The sequence below is a fragment of the Sceloporus occidentalis genome, unplaced genomic scaffold, assembly GCF_023333645.1.
Source record: "Sceloporus occidentalis isolate IW3139 unplaced genomic scaffold, rSceOcc1.0.p SCAF_6, whole genome shotgun sequence".
NCBI lineage: Eukaryota > Metazoa > Chordata > Lepidosauria > Squamata > Phrynosomatidae > Sceloporus > Sceloporus occidentalis.
This window is the reverse complement of record NW_028316986.1, coordinates 133898531-133917412: the sequence shown is the minus strand read 5'-3', so window position 1 is coordinate 133917412 and position 18882 is coordinate 133898531. Positions and strand designations below refer to the sequence as shown.

The 18882-nt window shown below is 40.7% G+C and overlaps 1 protein-coding gene across 1 annotated transcript in view; it reads right to left on the bottom strand.

Moving 5' to 3' along the window:
• LOC149311412 (dystonin-like) overlaps positions 1-18882 on the bottom strand; it is a 401747-nt gene that overhangs the window by 71820 nt on the left and 311045 nt on the right. The window contains 7 exon segments of the mRNA XM_089531013.1: positions 1890-1997; positions 2153-2272; positions 6409-6615; positions 11343-11584; positions 17631-17715; positions 17969-18295; positions 18534-18693. Coding sequence (XP_089387139.1) covers positions 1890-1997; positions 2153-2272; positions 6409-6615; positions 11343-11584; positions 17631-17715; positions 17969-18295; positions 18534-18693 — 1249 coding nt within the window.

Here is an 18882-nt window from a genome sequence, read left to right as displayed (position 1 = left end):
ATAAGATATCATGTGTGACTGATGCTAATCTAATACAGTGGAACCTTATTATATGCGGGGGATCCGTTCCGGATCCCTCCGCGTATAAAAAAATCCGCCTATGCTTGAGCCCCATTGTTTCCAATGGGGCTCGTGTGTGGCGGTGCGGCGGCGCGTGAGGCGCAACGGGTGCGAGCACCCATTCAATTGAATGGGACGCGCCGCCCCTTCCGCTAAAAACCGCCTATAAAAAGACCGCATATGTGGAGGCTCCACTGTACTAACTTTTTGTTGTTGTTCTTAATAGCTTAAAATAGGTGCTATCAGGAATCTGGCACTCCATTTTTCATTGACAGCATTCAATGTTGCAAAAGAGAAACATAGACCGTAACTATTGTTACTAAGTAAAACATACTGTATAACTTTCTTTCACACACATTGCATGTGCATGCTCACCTGTGCACGCGTGTTACTTTAGTGTGCAGAGGGGAACTTCAGACCTCCAGATGGTTTGGAGTGCTATTCCCAAAATCCCTTATTGGTGAAGCTTTCTGGAGCTTTTGACATTTAAAGTCCAAAAGAGCTGAAGTGCCAAGAGCACCCCAATCTTGCAGAACAGAACCCCTTCAGACTGTGCATGGAAGAATAAGGACTTTTACAGACCGGCCTGAAAGGCCAGCCTGGGGCCAGAGTCAGGATGTAGCATCCTCATGATGCACACCTGACTCCGCCCCCCAGGGTGGCCTAACACTGTGTGCCACTCCAAACGGCACATGGTGTCATGACGTGTCTCCGGCACTGCGTTCATATGATGCAGCACCAAAGGAGAGCCATATAGTCACACCACTGTGGCTATGGCACCCTTTCAAGGGCTCAAAAAGGAGCTGCTTTTTGCAGCTCCTTTTTGTGCCCTCAAAAGGCTGGACTGAAGCTGCAGCCCCGATCCAGCTAGGAAAGGAGGGGCATCCTGCTGCCCCTTAGGCACTGTCTGTCGAGCCCCTAACTGTTTTTTCGTTTCTCATGAGCTTTCATGGATATAAACCTACTTCTTTGGATGCAGTACAAAGTAATACTAAATGTTCAGGAATAAAGCATATTTATACAGTTGTGGGAGTGTAAATTACTACTCTGTATCTAGGAAGGCTGAAATGTTCTGCAACTGGCTTTGGAGTATTGCTATTTCTAATGTCAGATTTGTGTCCATTAATCTTCTTGTGTAGAGACTGTCCTGCTTGTCCAATACAGAGTGTAGAGGAGCACTGTTGGCATTTCCACATTCCTGGGCACAGAGTAAGTGATCTACAGGTTATGGTTCTTGAACAAGGATATTACAAAGGAAAGCTAGAAAGAGAAATTGCTCAGTTAAATTATATTCACAAAACCCAATCCATTAGCAGAAGTATGAACAAAGACAATGTTAGCATGGCACACTACATGTATCAATACAAGAGCCTTCACTACTGCATGTGTAGCAGAAGGGATCTTCTCAGATACAATTCTGAACACTGGAAAACTGACTTTTGGCAACCAGACTTATTGCTTGCCCACATCAACATTAATTGGGCACTGTAAAGATCTGAAAGACCTGCTCACTTTACAGAGCCCTTTGAAAATTCAGGATGAGGGTCACGGGTTCCATCCCCTTCCTACAAGTGTGTAAACATGCTTTGTATCTCAGACTTTATTATCGTTCTGTACTGCATGCAAAGAAGTGGGTTTACATCCACAAAAGCTCATGAGAAAATATAAAAAAAAAAACACAGTTAGTCTTAAAGGTGTTGCTATATTCTTTTTTTTCTCTCCCCGCCTCATTCTTTTAGGCTACAGGAGACTAATATGGTTACTTCCTTGATAACTACTTATGTACATTAAAAATCATTATCACACAAATGCAAGTAATAACTTATTACCTTCATTATTTGTTTCTCCTCTTCTGTACAGGTCTTCATAATCTCATCTCCAGATGCAACAAGTTCTTCTATTGTGTCTTTGTGTTTCAAAATCTCCATGGTAAATGCCTAATCAAATTAAAGGGGGGGGGGGTTAATCTGGTATTATGAATATTGGAGGCACAGAGCCAAAGCATGTACTGTAATGGTTTAAAAATTAAATCACAGCAGGAAAAGTAATAGATATTGATTAATACATGGCAGGCAACATCACATTTGTTTACCTTTTGAACTTGTAGCTGAGTAGTGGTCTGCTCACGTTCAAGCCTAATATCATCCAGAGACATCAGTTTCTTTTCTGTTTCATCAACCCAGGCTAATTCACTATCTGTTGCTTGATCAAACTAAAAGAGAAAGAAAGAAAGAAGATCTTTTTAAAAAAAATAAATTAAAAAAACCTTCTTAAATATTGGCACATATTCCATTTTGGGGGGGGGGGGGGGCGGGGAAGAAAAGCAGAATCAGATTTGCTGATATATTTTAGTCCAGCATTTGTATGCTGAAGTCTCACTCTTAAATTGAAGAATAAGGATTTCCAGGTCACCAGAAAAATCTCCTAGTATTAGTGCTAGTCAAAGACAAATTCTATGCTGAGTGAATCACTGGTCTAAATGAATATAAGACAGTTTCTTATAATCTCTGGACAGTTTATTTTTACTTGAATAAATATCAAGGCTCTCACAATGACTTTTGTATTAAAATCAGCTTATTGCAGAGGTGTTGCAAAGAGGAGGAAGGAAGTGTCACACCCACATTATATTTTAAACTCAAGCCAGATATGACTATCAAAACTATTACAGACATCAAAGGTAACATTAATACAGGTTTTCTCACATCACCTCCTGCCCTTGTCCATCTCTAAGATTATTTTCCTCCCTCAGTGTAGGAGTTAATCTGTACCAGTGCCTTTAAAGTCAACAGGCAGCAGAGTAGGAATTAGTCTTCAGACTTGACACAAGAATAATGGTAGTCTGGTTTTGTCAAGACAAGTCAGAGATAGCTCATTATTTGTGTTTAAGTGACAGAAGGTCATTCCAAGATGCAAAATAGTTCTGAAAATATTTTCTTTTCAAAGCCCCTTGGTAGATTTCTTTTGTTCATGATTCCCCACTTCAGGCACTCTCTATAAATACAAACAAGCTGAAGTTAAGAGTAGTGGGGAACCCCAGGCACTAGGAGAGGAGAATAGGCAGGCACAGCTTCACCATGCCTAGCCCCAGAGGCAGATGAAAGGCCCTCCCTCCATTCCTACTGATATTGCCCTGGCCTTGGAGGGAGAGGAGAAGAGGCAGGCATGGTTCTACCATGCCTAGCTCCAGAAATAGATGAAAGGCTCTTCCTCCATCTTAACTGCTATGACCCTGGCTTTGGAGGGAGAGAAGAATCAGCAGTATCTGCTGGACTTGACCCCCTTCCTCACTGCCATTGCCTTCTCCTTTTGTGTCATGTCGTTTTAGATTGTAAGGGTAGGGAAATGTCAAATTAGCAATTTATAAACCACTCTGAGAACCTTTGTGGATGAAGAGTGGGGTATAAACACTCTAAATAAATAGATATTTTTTTTTAAAAAAAACTTTATTTTTAGCAGAAGAGAAGAAGGCAGTTACCAAGGAAATAGGAACACAGTAAATAGAAGTGATCTAAATGTGAATGTTTTTCAGCGACTCACTCTCTGCAATGCTAGAAATTTGGGGATTGGAGGAAAATTTCATTAGCGATGGAAAGAATTCTTAATATTTTGGCCCCATACACCAGATACACCTCTGAGCTTTGGATGTTTTCCCCCAAAGTCTTAGCTATGGGCAGTAACCATTTCAAGCTACACGTGCTCGTATTTTTGGTTGCACCTTTTTACCTTTGGCCCAGCCTACCAGTAGAAAAGCAGCCCTCTCTGCTTGGAAACTCTCTGACTTCAATGCAGCCCTCAGGATGAAAGAAGAAAACAGTTCCCTAATCACTGACCCAGTCCACAGTGATTTTCCCTGCTAGCCTTGCACACCCACTATCCACATGGATGGAAGCGAAGTCTGAAGAGGAGGAACCTGCAATATGTGTGTGTAGGCTCCCACTGTGATTTTGAAACCTGGGCACAGCACACAGTAGATCACAAGCAAAGCATATGCACACAGAGCAGGGTCCCTTCTTCAGGTGTCCCTACACCATGCGTAGATGGTAGTGGGGTCAGTCTGCTGGGGTATTTGATCCAGTTGAGTAGAGGGCAAGTATGTCTGCTATTAGTGCTTGTATCATATGAAAATGTGTCTCTCCCCAAATTATCAGTCTGTCAGAATAGTCCTGGCTGAACTGAGAACTTTGGTATAAAGCATGTATGAGAAAAGAGCAGCCCGTGGACCGCTTGTACCTCAGGGCTATTTTGTGGCTCCCAGGGTCCCCCAGGTGACATCATGCCTCCAAATGCCCTCTAGGCATTTGCCAGGTCTCTGCTCTCCCTGCCCAATTAAAGCTCAGGGAAGTCCTTTTTTAAAACCCCTCACTTCTTGTTGTTAAAAAGGGACTCATCTTGACCTAAAACTATGTCAGAAGTATCCCAATGTTCCCTAATGGGTTTTGGAGGTAAAATAAATATTATATTTTTTTAGGCAGACGGGCTGAGTTGGGTAGTGCTGCTTTCTAAGGTCCTTTGGAGGGCTGATGCAGCCCTCTAGTCTTCCACAGTTGCCTGCCAGGGCACAAAGCAATGCTCAAACATCATTAATTAAATACAGTTGGACTTCTACAAACATGGATTTTGCATTCATGGATTCAGCCATACACAGCTTCAAATATTTTAAAACTCCAAAAAAGCAAACCTTGATTTTTATATAAGGGATACCATTTTGCTATATCACTGTATATAATGGGACCTGATCAGCTATGGATTTTGGTACCCACGGGGATGCTGGAACCAAACACCAGCAAATACCAAGGGCCAATTGTATGCAAGTCAATCATAAACACACACAAGTTTCTATCATACATACTGTCCAAAAATTATCTTTAGTTTTATATAAACTTGGTATTGTGAATATAATTTTGGACACCTTTTATTATTTTTCCAAACATGTGAAACAAAAGTTGAGAAAGTGATAACTGTGAAAATAACAGCTTAAGTCTAGAAGCATGAGCAATGTTTAGAATTGGGCAGAATTCTTCATCAGGCTTGACAATGAGACCCATTTAACTCAAAAACATTATTATATAAACATGAATTAGTCCAGCAAGAAATCATCCTCTAAACAATATAACTGTGTTGATAATTTAATATGTTTGTGGCTATAGAGCTATTATTCCACTAATCAAATCTGATGTTAACCTTCTCCCCCTCAGAAATAAAGCTAAACTCCTGATGTGGATATTGAGCCTGTACTTAATAATATTTGCCTCTGGAAATCATATTTATCTTTCCTGAGAACCTGTATCCACTGACTATTGTACTCATCTGTATTTCAAGCATCTGTTTACTCAAGCTGATATCTGACCTACATAGGAGTATAAATTGCAAAAGTTATGGGATCTGAGTTTACAATTCCTTCTCTAGTGAAATTCCTACTGAGTTCACTGCATGATGCCATCGTAATGCTCCTCGCTGCTAGACTGAACTGTAATTTTTTGTGTGTGTCAACCAGAAGACAGATGGCTGGAACACTGGCTGAATTTTGCTGTGGTCTTGGGAGTATGCCTGAAAACTTTGACCATGCTCTTTTCAAGCTTGGCCCTAGCACTTGCATAAGCACTGCAAAAATATGCCACTAATATGAATAGCAACGTTTTATTCTGGCATAGGTGCCCAAATATAAACTAGTTTGGAAAGTTGCTTTTAAAAGTTTTTGATAAGTAATTTGCTGACAATCCTCATTACAAAGTTGAAAAGATAATTTGTGTTAAGTGAAACTGCTTTCCCATTACTTTCTGTTGCCTTTTAAGGGACAAGGCCTGAAACACACGGGCAAAATGACACAGCTTCAGGTTGTGCTGGGGACATTGCATTTACATGACACACATCCCAAACATGGCTTGAAGCAGCGCCGACACCACACCAAACAAGAAGAACTGGGTCAAGCAGGAGCGGAGAGAATCTGCTCCTTTCAGTGGCCTGGTTCAGGACCACAGTGCCAGCCTGCATCAGGCCTGGGCCTGTGCTGTTGCTACGGTCCCAGCACAAATGGTCTCAGCACAGTCCCAGTGCAGTCCTTTTGGCTTGTCTGTTTTGGGCCAATCAGCAAGCAAATGGTATAAAAATTGGAATATTCATATCAAAATGCCTTTTAAAATGCCCCTGAAAAATAACTAGAAGCCATGATTTGTTGCACTAATAAAATAACTTCTCCCTTAATATTATGTTCCTTTTAGAATTTAGCTTTGTTATATATAAGGTTGTGGGGAACTACATTCCTCATGACTCATTCCAACCTGATATAAATACATTTTTATTCCTCTCACACAGAATGAAACCAAGATGATGATTACTTTTTTTTTTTACCTGCTGTGATCTTAAAATGACAGCATCAGTTTCTTCCACTTTCTGAGATATATTCTCACTCACTTTCCTATACCGTTCATTGTCTTCTGTAACCATTCTGTCTATCCCTTCCCTCGCTCTCCATGGCACCAGTTCCAGCAAAGCATTACTGACTTCATTGAGGTTATCCAATAAGGTTTTGTTGTCCTTTGCTTCTTTTTTCAGTTCCTAAAAAAAGGAACATTTAAAATAAACATGTTGGACTAAAAGTAAAACACGTACAACTCAAAGGTTCCACTTGTGTGTGTGGTTCCCCCTCCCTTTCCACCATTCAATTTTTATTACATTGACATTTTAGATAGTCTAAAGAAAAAAATGCTGGAATGTTTTACACAAAATGAAGGGTGCAAACAGCACTCCTGTTTTCAGCTCAACTATTTTTGCTTTTGTGACAGTAAATCATTCTGTAGAGAAGCAAGTGATTCCTTAAGGGAAACATCCACAACATATAATTTAAATACATTTCTGAAATCTACAGAACATCATCCTTTGGAAAGGAGTGAAGTGGCCAGTCAGTAATCAGGCCCAGGAGAAAAATGGATGCATTTCTTACACCTTGCAATCCCCACCTGTCATGTCACTTCTGAATAAGTAAAATTAAAGAAAAAACAGCACAAACTTCAATTAATGTAATTGACATAAAATTCAAGTCAGTTTCTGAGTGCATAAAGTTCATCTACTTAGTTCCGTTCAATTGCTTATCTTATATTAATAGGGTAATTGCCATTGTGTAGCAGAGTGAACAGGTCAGAAGTATTTGTGCTTCTGAACAGGATAAAAGGACAATTTCTTTCACCCTCTACTTGTGGGAGCCTGGCAGGCCACTGTGGGAAGCAGAATGGTGAACCCTACAGAACTCCAGTCTGACCCAACAGGGATTATTGTATCATCTCAAACAAGACGGGGAACAACAGCCCTTCCAACTTTCTCTGAACAGTGTTACTTTTTAATACTTTGGCAGTCATTGTTGTTGTGTGTCTTATGGAGATCCTAAGGTGAAACTATCATAGAATCATAGAGTTGGAAGAGACCACAAGGGCCATCCAGTCCAACTCCCTGCCATGCAGGAAATCCAAATCAAAGCATCCCTGACAGATGGCCATCCAGCCTCTGCTTAAAGACCTCCAAGGAAGGAGACTCCACTACACTCTGAGGGAGTTTGTTCCACTGTCAAACAGCCCTTACTGTCAGGAAGGTCCTCCTCCTAATGTTGATCATGGGGTTTTCTTGGGACGTTCTGTTCAGAGGTTTGCCACTGCCTTCCTCTGAGGCTGAGAGTGTGTGACCTGCCCAAGGTCACCACACAGGTTTCATGGCTGAATGGGGAATCGAACTCTGGTCAACAGAGTTGTCGCTCAACACTTAAACTACTATGCCACCCTGGCTTCAAAAATCTTGAAATTAACAAGTGCTACTAGTATCTTTTCTGAAATATAGATATATTGCTAAATAATATTATTATTGCATGTTAAGTGCAGTAGTTTCCCCCTGTTTATTTTAATATAGTAAACTTTTGGGGGACATTTTTCTGGTGTCTGAACTTGCTACTGGTTACTGTCCCTTCTCCCCAAGAACTGTATCACAAATTCTGCCTTTTATCCCATAGAAGTCAACAGAAGACAATTTCTATAAATCCCCACAAATTTCCTCAGTATAACTCCATCTTAGGGTTTCATTTCTTAATCACACTAGATTAAGTGTGAACTGGAACTTCAGAACCCACTGATTTAGGAATAAATGGGAATTTGAATCAAGGAATCCCCTCAGCATAAGTCCAGCAATCTTTTTGCATCCCACACAGGCAAATGCAGGATGTGAAGCCTCTAGTACTGTGTTTGGTTAGCAGAAGGAACTTTCTTGCTAGCACTTATTGTTCATTTAGTTTGACCAAAAGCTCATATCAAACTTTGGAACTGGATCAGACATTATTTTACTGGTGACAAAGGCAACACAGTAATGGCAGGATCTCATGTGCACCATTTCACTGCCAATTTATACTGTGCGGGACATAATATTACATTCAGGCTATGCCATTTTTAGCTGCAAAGTATCCCCTTATGTGGATAAATGTAGTTTAGCTCACATCAGACTGAGACTCAGCTATTATATAGACTTATAGGTAAAGGTAGTCTCTTGACATGAATATCATTGTAACCAACTGTAGGGGGTGGTGCTCATCTCTGTTACTAACCAGTGTTGTCCAAAGCTGACTCCAGTGGTCATGTAGCCAGCATGACTGCACCAAATGCTGTTACCTTCCCACTAAAGTGGTACCTCTTTATCTACTTGCATTTGCATACTTTTGAACTGCTAGGTTGGCAGAAGCTGGGACTAGTGACAGGTGCTCACCCCATCATGTAGCACTCGGGCCTTGAACAGCCAACTTTCCGATCATCAGAATTGGTGTCTTAACCACTAAACTTCTGCTTCCCTGTCAGGCATGTAGACTTACCTGACAGCAAAGTAACATATGAACAGGTATTTGCTTGGAAGGATTTTAATGTAGCCAGAGCTCAAAAGTAACTAATTACAAATAACTAATTACTTGTAACGAACTATTTTTCATTGATCAAGGCATAATTTATGTAATGGTAACTTAACAAGTGATAGCATCACTCTTCCCACACTATAGCTGTAATTTTTAGTTACCTTTACAATTGTGGGCCAGTGACCTCACTAAATGACAAGAGAAGAATACTGCATGATTCAAGTGCTGGTTCATGTTGCTGTTTTGTATTCTGCTGCGGATGCTAAACAAAGACAAGATTGATGGGAGGACAGCTCTGGCTAAAACAGATGTTTGTTTTCAAAAAGTAACTAAAACAATTAGTTACCTTTGAGAAACAAGAAGCAAAAGACTACCTTTAAAATGTAATTATAGTATAATGCTAACTATTTTGAGGCCTTGCAACTATGACTAAATTTTTTACAATGATATCCTATGCATGCTTTCTCAAAACAAAGGATTTTAAAGTTCTATGGAACTTAGTTCCAGGTAAGTGCTGGCAATGTCAAATCTCCTCTGAACGAATCTTGCCAAGAAAACCCCATGACAGGGTTTCTTTAGGATTAGGGTCACCATAAACAGGAAACAACATGAAGGCACAAGATAGTAAAACAAAGTGTTCATTGGATTTCAGTCTAGTTATAACAGGTTCACAATGCTTAATCAAACTAGCATCTCTCGTTTCTTATGATAAATAATTAAAACATAGCTCAGAAGTAAAGGATTTGTAAGTTTTTAATGCATTTTAATAATTTTAACATTTAAGATTTTAATTCATAAATTGTTTAATTGTTTTTTTAAATACTTTTATGTTTACTTTTGCATGGTTTTTAACTTGTATTGTTTAAATATGTTGTTAGCCACTTTGATTCCCATTATTGGGAGAAAGGTGGGATATAATGTTTTAAATAAACAAACAAAGTGTTATAAGTAACACACTCTTTGGGAGGGGAATGAAAGGATAACAATACCCACAGTTTAACAGCTAAGACTTATTTTGAGGTGTAATAAGTAATAGTTACTCATTAATAATAATTATTTGCAAATAATTATTTTGTTGTGATGGTAGTTACAATTCAGATTTTAAAAAATATGCAGTAAAAATTACACATAACTCTATTAATGCATTGCTTGTAAAACAACAAGGAATAGTAACACAAACGTGGCACAAGGTTTCAAATGTAATGACTGTTACAGGCACTAGGAGGTACGGGAGTGTGGACCACACTAGGTGACACTCTAGAGCAGTAGTCCCCAGACTGTACCATTAAGAAATTTTGGACTTCAGCTCCCAGAAGCCTCAGACATGTTGGCTAATACGCAGGGATTCTGGGAACTGAAGTCCAAAATCTCTTACAGGGCAGAGTTGGGGACCACTGCCCTAGAGGGAGGTGCCACCTGGTGGGGCTATACACCTGGAGGGACTAGCATGGCTACTGGACACGCAGGAACGGGCACTTTCCCACTTACCCAGCAATCACACTGAAATCTAAAAGGGTCCTCCTAAAAGGGCCACAGCACCACCCCTCAGTACCTGCAGTCATGTAGGACCCTGAAGGCCTTTCTGGGTGGTAGGTTTGCCTTCAGGGGTCCAGCATGGCTGTAGCCCCACCAAACCCTGAAGATCTTGGGGGGGGGGGGGATGGCTGCCTCAGTAATGGTCTGGGTGGGCTAGCAGGCAGGGAGAGGGCAAAGCACCCCCCCCCCCCAACCAGGTGACACTAATCTCAGCAACACCACTCATTATAGTTTGAGTTTCCCTTAACCAAAATGCTTGGGATTTTGTTTTGTTTTTTCTCTTCAATTCTGGAATATTTATCCAAACATAATGAAATATCTTGGAGATGAGACCCGTCTAGATATGAAATTCATTTACTGTATGTTTCGTATGCACACTATACATATAGTCCGGAAGTAATTTCATACACGGTATTTGTAATAATTTTGTGCATGAAACAATGGCTATGTACACTAAATCATCAGAATGAAAAGATGTCACTGTCTCAGCCACCAATGAAAAAGATTTTGGAATGTGGAGTATTTTGGACTTTTGGAATTTCGGATAAGGGAGATTCAACCTGTAATAAGATGTTAGGGGTTTTTTTTAACATTCTGAGCTGAAATTACAATAAATTTCAATACATTCAGATACACAGCCATACAAACAAGTTTAGGATTTGTCTGTCAGGTCTCATATGGGTGTTTCTAAAAAGTAAAGTTGTGTCATTTCTAGTTTGATCAATGTCACAGCAAGATTTTTTTTTTTGGGGGGGGGGGCTGGTACAACGTGATTGAGAAATCTTCATATTACATTACTTAAATCATATCCATCTCTACTTTAGAAGCATAATAAATAGAGAAACACACTGTCATCCGTGTCTATGCTTACCTTTTGTCTTTCTTGTGCCTTATTTAATTCTTTGCCTTTGGGAACCTGAGAATCATATGTCAACAATTCCACTTCAACTTTGTCAAGCCAAGTGCAGAGTTCCTCATGAGTACATTGTAGCTGACCTGAAAGCTTCAGAGCCTGTTCCAGAGTCTTGGACACATCAGAACTGAGCTTAGTGATATCCTTGTATCTTGTTTTAATGCCTTCCAATTTATCTTGAATAATGATAACTTCATCACCTGTAATTTGAAAGGGATATCATTTAACAAATAAAAACAATGTCTAAAGTAATTATGATGTGTTTCAACTCCTGCCTAGACAGGAGATGGCAAACAAAACTTTCAATTTCATCTATCATCCAGCTAATATTTTCTTCTGGAAGTGGACACTCCAAAATACCATTTGCATTTATTCCAATGGAAGGAGCTGATATACAAATTCACTGATCATTTCCATCAATTAAAATAAATACACACAAACATATATGCATATTTCTGCATCTAGGAGCATATCTCAGAACAGACAGATCATGGTTATTTCTCATTGCTGCAGAATCTGAGTATGCTATGATGTGAAGCAAATTCTTCAGTTCTTTCAGAATCCCAATTTGACTTCAACAATCAAGAGAACAAAAAGTTCAAAATCTAAGACAGTTCTGATCACCCTATGAAGTTGTTCTTTGTTGCCCTGAGAACTTGCAATAGTGATAAACACACTCAACAGCGGGGGTGGCAAACTCCACAGACCCCAAGGGCCACTGTGGACCACATCATCCCTCCAGAAAAGCACTGCCTCAAGATGATGGGATTTTTTTATTATATCTATATCCATATATCTATATCTAGCAATCAAGTTCCCCAGGCCAAGATTAGGAAAATTCGAACTTTTGTCCAGCAGAGATTCTTCCTTTTGCCCATGGTCTACTCATGTCCTAACCCAGTGATGGCAAACCTATGGGACGCGTGCCAGAGGTGGCACTCAGAGCCCTCTCTGTGGGCACACACACCATCATCCCAAAACAGACTTCACTAGAGTTTGTCATTAGAAATCCAGAGGGACATGGCACTTTGCGATAAATAAGTGGGGTTTGGGTTGCAGTTTGGGCACTCGGTCTCTAAAAGGTTCTCCACCACTGTCCTACCCTATGAAGTTCTTCTGAAGGGAATTCCTGCTACTTCTCACTAATGGGGGACAACAATGGCCCCATTATTGGAGAAAAGCAAAACTGTGGTCCTGTCTGAAGTATTCAATGTAAAATCTCCACTTGGTGCTTCAGCCAGGGAGCCAGTGATGTCAGGGGATGTGGCCATGTCCTCTTCAAGTTGACCCTGACTTATGAAGACCTATCAGAAGGTTTTCATGGCAAAATTTATTCAGAGGAGGTTTACCATTGCCTTCATCTTTGCTAAGAGAATATGACTTGCCCAAATGTTACCCAGTGGGTTTCCATGGCTGACTGGAGATTCTAACTCCGCTCTACCCGAGTCCAGCCCAACACTAAACCATGTTGGATCTCCTGATGTCATCTGCCCTACAAAAGGTGGTGGTAGGGAGATCTGGCTCCCATTGACTGCAGATCACTCCATCTTCTCCAGGCCCCGACTTGTTTCAATTATGCTGTCAGCACAAGCCAGAGCACAAAATTTCTGACCAAGTTGCACTTGGCACGGTGGGGATCTGGTTCTTCCTGAAGCCCTAACTATGGGCAAACCGAAAGGGAACACTCAATTCCTATTGCTCTAAAATTCAGAATATGTCTCTGTACATGGGATTCAGCAGTAGGTTAGGAGCATACTGATGGCCTTTCCTTCTAATATCAAATGGTAGTTGTGTACATTACACTCATCCCTCCACATTTGCAGCTTTAACTTTTGTGAATATCTAGGTCAGTAATGCTAACCTTTTAGGGGCCAAGTGCCCAGATTAAAAGGTCTTCAGGCACCAGGTGTTACCTGATGATAGGGGTGTGACTTCTGCCCTCTGAGGGCAGGACTTCCACCCTCTGGGGGTGGGACTTCTCCAAAAACAGTTAAAGGCTCAGTGGGGTGGGAGGAAGAAGAAGAACAGGTGCACACACTTTCCTCCTCCTCCCCCCAAGCTGTTCCCAGCCTCCAGGCTGGGGAATGAATGTCTCCCTGTACCATTCATGGCCATCAGCTGCCTCCAGAGAGGCAGCTGGAGGCCAGGGAAGATCCCCCCATGCCGTTCCTGGCTCTCAGCTATCTCCAGGGAGGCAGCTAGAGGCCGGGAAGGTCCCTCTGCTCCGTCCCCAGCCTTCAGCTGCCTCCTGAGAGAGCTATATAGAAAATCCCCCTGCGCTCTCCCCGGCCTTTAGCTGCCTCTGAAGAGGCAGCTATAGGCCAGGGAAAGTCTCCCCACACCATTCCTGCTTCCAGCTGCTTCCAGAGAAGGGTCGGGAAGGAGGAGGAACAGGCACGCACCCCTTCTTCTTCTTCTCCCACCCCTGCGCCATTCCTGGCCTTCATCTGCCTAGGGAGAGGCTGCTGGAGGCAGGGAAAGTTCTGAAAGGAGAAGGAACAGGCACACACCTCTTTCTCCTTCTCCCCTGTGCTGTCCTTGGCTTTCAGCTGCCTCAGAAGAGGCAACTGGAGGCCGGGAAGAGTCAGGAAGGAGGAAAAAGCACACACCTCTTCCTCCTCCTCCCCCTGCGCCATACCCAGCCTTCATCTGCCTCTGAAGAGGCAACTGGAGGCCAGGAAGGGTTGGGAAACAGGAGGTGCCTCTTCCTCCTCCTCTCCTCTCCTCGCTGCATGCCAGGGGAAATACCACAGGTTCGCCATCATGGATCTAGATCCTCCAGTATAACTCTGTGGTCAACATTAACCAAATGTCACACTGAAGGATCTAGAGATTCCTAGAGAGAACACTGCACAATGCATTTGTAGCTCCTCCAATGCAATTTTATGGTCAATGTCTGGCAGTTGTTTACCACAGAGTTGCACTGGAGGACCTGGAGATTCCTAGAGAGATGTTCTCTCAGGTAAAAACAGTGTTTTTGTTATTTAAGGTTTCCCCACCTTCATGGCAGTCCTGTGCCCCTAACCCCAGTGAATGTGGAAGAAGAAGTGTAAATAATATGTGTTTCCTTCACTGTTTTACCTTAATATCAAGATTTTGTAGTATGCAAATAATTTTAGATTTAAACAATATTTAATTCATTAAAAGGCAGATGATTCAGCAGTTGACAACGTTAAGTACAGGTCAGAATATCTCTAAATGACCCTGTTTAATCACTTATTTATAAAGAATAAAGTTTAAAAAACCCCACACTGTGCTGTTTGTGATAATCCGCATCAATTCAGTGAACAAAGCTAAATTCTAATTCTGAAATACATCACCCTCTTCTCCTACCCTTGCCCCCAGCTATGTATATCTGGTAGAATTCATGAAGTCAGAGACTGGAAAACTGGCAAGATGTTAGACTAGAAATCAGACATGCTGTATGCCACTGGAATGCAACTTTCCCACAGTACTAGCACGCGTGTGGAGAAACAGCCTGCCTCACAGTGATAGATGGATTAATCATTCAGTTCATTTTTTTCTAACTTTACAGACATTCACTACAACATTCTTCTATTAGCTCTCCACAAACCAGCCTATAAGAAATGAAGGGAGGCAGGGAGAAGTAACCATAATATTCACAAGACAAATATCAACTGCGGAACAATAATTTCAGTTGTTTAAGTATGCTGTTTACCACTTCCTTAGGTTTACTGACAGAGATCCAAAGGGACACATGGGAAGATTCTACACTTCACTATTGCTGGCTTTAAAAATGTCAAATGGCTACATTTTTGTAAAAGTGGAGGTTTCAAATATGAAGTATGAAAAATATAATCACTGTTTCCAGAGGTATGCACATTCGTATTGAGGATGGGTAATCATCCTTCTCCCCCTTGAAAGGTGCAAGGAGTCCTCAAATATACTTCAGATTTTTTTTCAGAGTGTTCAATCAACTAAGCAAACAAGCCCATATTATTCCTTCCCCCCATTATTAATATTATTATTATTATTTATATAGCGCTGTAGATTTGCACAGCGCTGTACATAAAAACAATAAATATATAAGAGTAAACCTGCCTATGGTGTACAATCTAAGAAATAATAGGATAATACGTATAAAATACATAGCAATACAGGAAATGGTTCAATAAAACAGGCAACAAAAAAGAACATCAAATAGCAAATGACAATCATGTAATGCCTGGGAATGCTTCTCTGAACAGGATGGTCTTCAACTCTGTTTTGAAGCTGGTTAAAGAAGTGATAGCCCTTGCTCGCGGGGGAAGAAGGTTCCAGGAGTGAGGGGTAGCAAGTGAAAAGGGGCAAATCTGAGATGGGGCAGAGAAAATCCTGGGTTGGGACAGCCGTCCTTGACTACCAGAACGGAGGGCCCGAGTGGGAAGGTGAGGAGAAAGAAGGTCTGATAAATAAGGAGGGGCCAGCCCATGGAGGGCTTTAAATGTCGACAGCAGGAGCTTATACTGAATACGGAAAGGGAGGGGGAGCCAGTGAAGGGATGCCAACAAAGGAGAGATATGGTCAGAGCGATGTGATAATGTGTGCAGCTGAATGCTGGACAGAAATTAAAGGACGGAGGTGGAAAAGAGGAAGCCCAGCCAGGAGGATGTTACAGTAATCAAGTTGTGAGATCACTAGGGCATGGACCAGGATCTTGGCAGTAGAGGCGGAGAGATATGGTCGGATTTTGGCAATGTTGTATAAAAAGAATCTACAAGCCTTGGCTGTGGTCTGGATCTGAGGGATACACGACAGAGAAGAATCAAAGATAAAACCAAGACTATGGGCTTGCTGGACTGGTTGAATAGAAATGACAGAAAAGGAGTGTTGAAGGGTGGACTTAGGAGGAGTACTTGCTTACTCCTCCACTGCCAACTTTCTTTGGCCCAACAGATGCCAAACATAGCTTGGGGCACAGGTAGGAGAGGGCCCTTTTCAGTCCTCATCAAGACATGTTGTTCTTCCAAGGCCTGGGACAGTATGAACTATAAGTCTCAGAATCCATTACAGTACTTACATTAATGTGAATTACTTCCAATGAGGTCTATAGAATGTCATCTTCCTGGCTGGGATTCTGAAATGTGTCATTTGGAAATGATGACTTACCAGGGGAAAATGACTTTCCTGTTCCAAGTTAAATGAGGAGTGGGATGGGATATCTTGCACCTTTGTTCAAATTCTTGTGATACCAAATATTCAAGGATTTCCATTTCCCACATTTGACAACATCCATGTATCCAATGCAAAAAGACTATGGTATACATATATTCTAGACAAAGACAGTCACTTAAATTTCACTTAATTCAGTAGCACTCAGATTTGTTGTACTTATCCAACTGATTATAATGGGAAGTGCCACTATGTTTTTCTGTATGAAGGCACAGAACACATTTTTGAACATGTAGGGATCTATACACTTATGGGTATAATCCCACCTACATTAAGCACTTTGGTTGTTCAGTAAGAAAGAGATATAAACCTGTACTTTAATTTTCTTACTGCGCTATACTGGATTACAAAGTGTTAATCTTGGTTTAGTCATGCTTCTTATTAATTGTTTTTGTACCACATCCTCAAAGAACCTTTCAAAATATTAACTCAGTGTTTGCAATGGCATTAAATGAGATTCTCTGATCTAATTCTACTGACCAAACTGTTTCCATCAGTAGAACATGGAGGACAGTGACTCTTTTGCCTCCCTGCAGACCTCCATGTACCCTCAGATTTTCCACTGAATTCTTCAGCTGTGCAGAGATGTGATGGTGCAGAATGCTCCCGTTCCACTAGGGGAGTTTTTCTTAATTTACATTTCTGACATTCCATTTAATCCTCTGTAAAGTAGGTCAGTATTACTATACACTTACATGTTATATTTGCATTACACTCACACTGTAGTTGAAGGGTCTACACACAGACTTAGTGGTTTACCTAATGGCATTCAACTCTATGTTGAAATTAAGATGTGAACTGTAAATTTCCACCTTGTCGCTTTGCCTTCTCAGTCCCTATGCTGCCATATCAGTTTGCAAGTAACATTACTTGCTTTTCATTTGGTGTCCTAAAAGTTTATTACACTGAATAATAGCAATAAATCTGTCTCATTAATTAGGAGGACTAGAGCCTTCCTTTTCAAAAAGATTAGTGTTAGCAAATTTCTAACAAGAGCCTGCCGGCAAATTTCACCTGTCATTGTTACTATAAATCATTCCTTTTTTGGCTCTCATTCTTCTCCTTGGCTCTCACCTGTCGTTTGTTTGAGAAGCTCCAAACCATTTTGTATAGCTTGATCCACATTTTGCTTTCTGAGCAGAATCTCCTCCTGAAGAACCTAGGAGATTATAATTTATTTGTTTTAATAACCAAGAGAGCCACAGCTGAAAATGCTTTTACTTTGTAAACCATCATGTCATCTTTCTCAGTATGAAGTAGAGAGAAAAATAAAATCTTAAATTAAGCAAAAATCAACATAGGATTCAATAATAACAAAAATAATAAAATGGAAAGGAAATGGTGATGCTAAATAATAGCAATAACAATGGGAAATCAGTAAAACAAAATCAACAGAAAATGAATGCAAATACCAGCATTTCAGAGTGTTGTTTCACTAATAAGTCAGTATTGTAGTCTTGGACTGCCAGTTTGCTCAGTCTCTCGTGAACTTCATTCAGCCAATTCATCAATTCGACTTCATCCTCTCCAAAAATCTGAGCATTGCAATAGGCTTGCTGCAGAAGCTCAGCCCTACTGCTAGATTTATCTTGAATCTCGGTGTATCGGGCCATTGAAGAATCTAGTTTCTCCTGCACCATTTCTTCCTCTTCCCTGGAGCTCAAGGACTTTAAAGCCTGACCAATATTAATGGCTTGCTGTAAATTTTTATTGTGAATGGCGATGTCTTCCTCTAAGGCCTAAATTGAGTTTTCATAGTAGTAAAAAAAAAAAAATATGGAAAAGAAGAACAAACAAAACCATATAACCAAACATGCATACACTAAAGTGCAATACAAATAAAATAACTTCAAATGGCAAAGATGTGTATAAACAATGCAAAAGTGGGTATGGAGCATGTTTGATGGGAACGTCCAATTTTGTTGAATAAAGAAAAGGAATAAAATTCCCCAAATGAACAGCATTTTAAGATCTTACTTTGTGCTGAGAAATTTGTTGTTGCAGTTTGGAAGCCTGTGTACCAATGGGTTCTGAGTTTGAAAGCCGCTTTTCAGTGGTTGTTATCCATTCAACCAGTGGTTCTAAAGTTTCATGGAACTGCTGGGCTACTGCTGAGATACCTTCCAACTGGCGATTCCTACAATATGTGAAGGCAAATAAATAAGTAAATAAAATTATAAGTACATATCAAATTCCCAAAACTTCAACAAATTCATGGCTCAGGAAAAGAGAAAATACTCTGTGAACCCACAATAAAAAATTACTATACATTTCAACAAACACTAGTCAGTACGAACAGAACAAAAAGTCATGGTATTTAACAGCC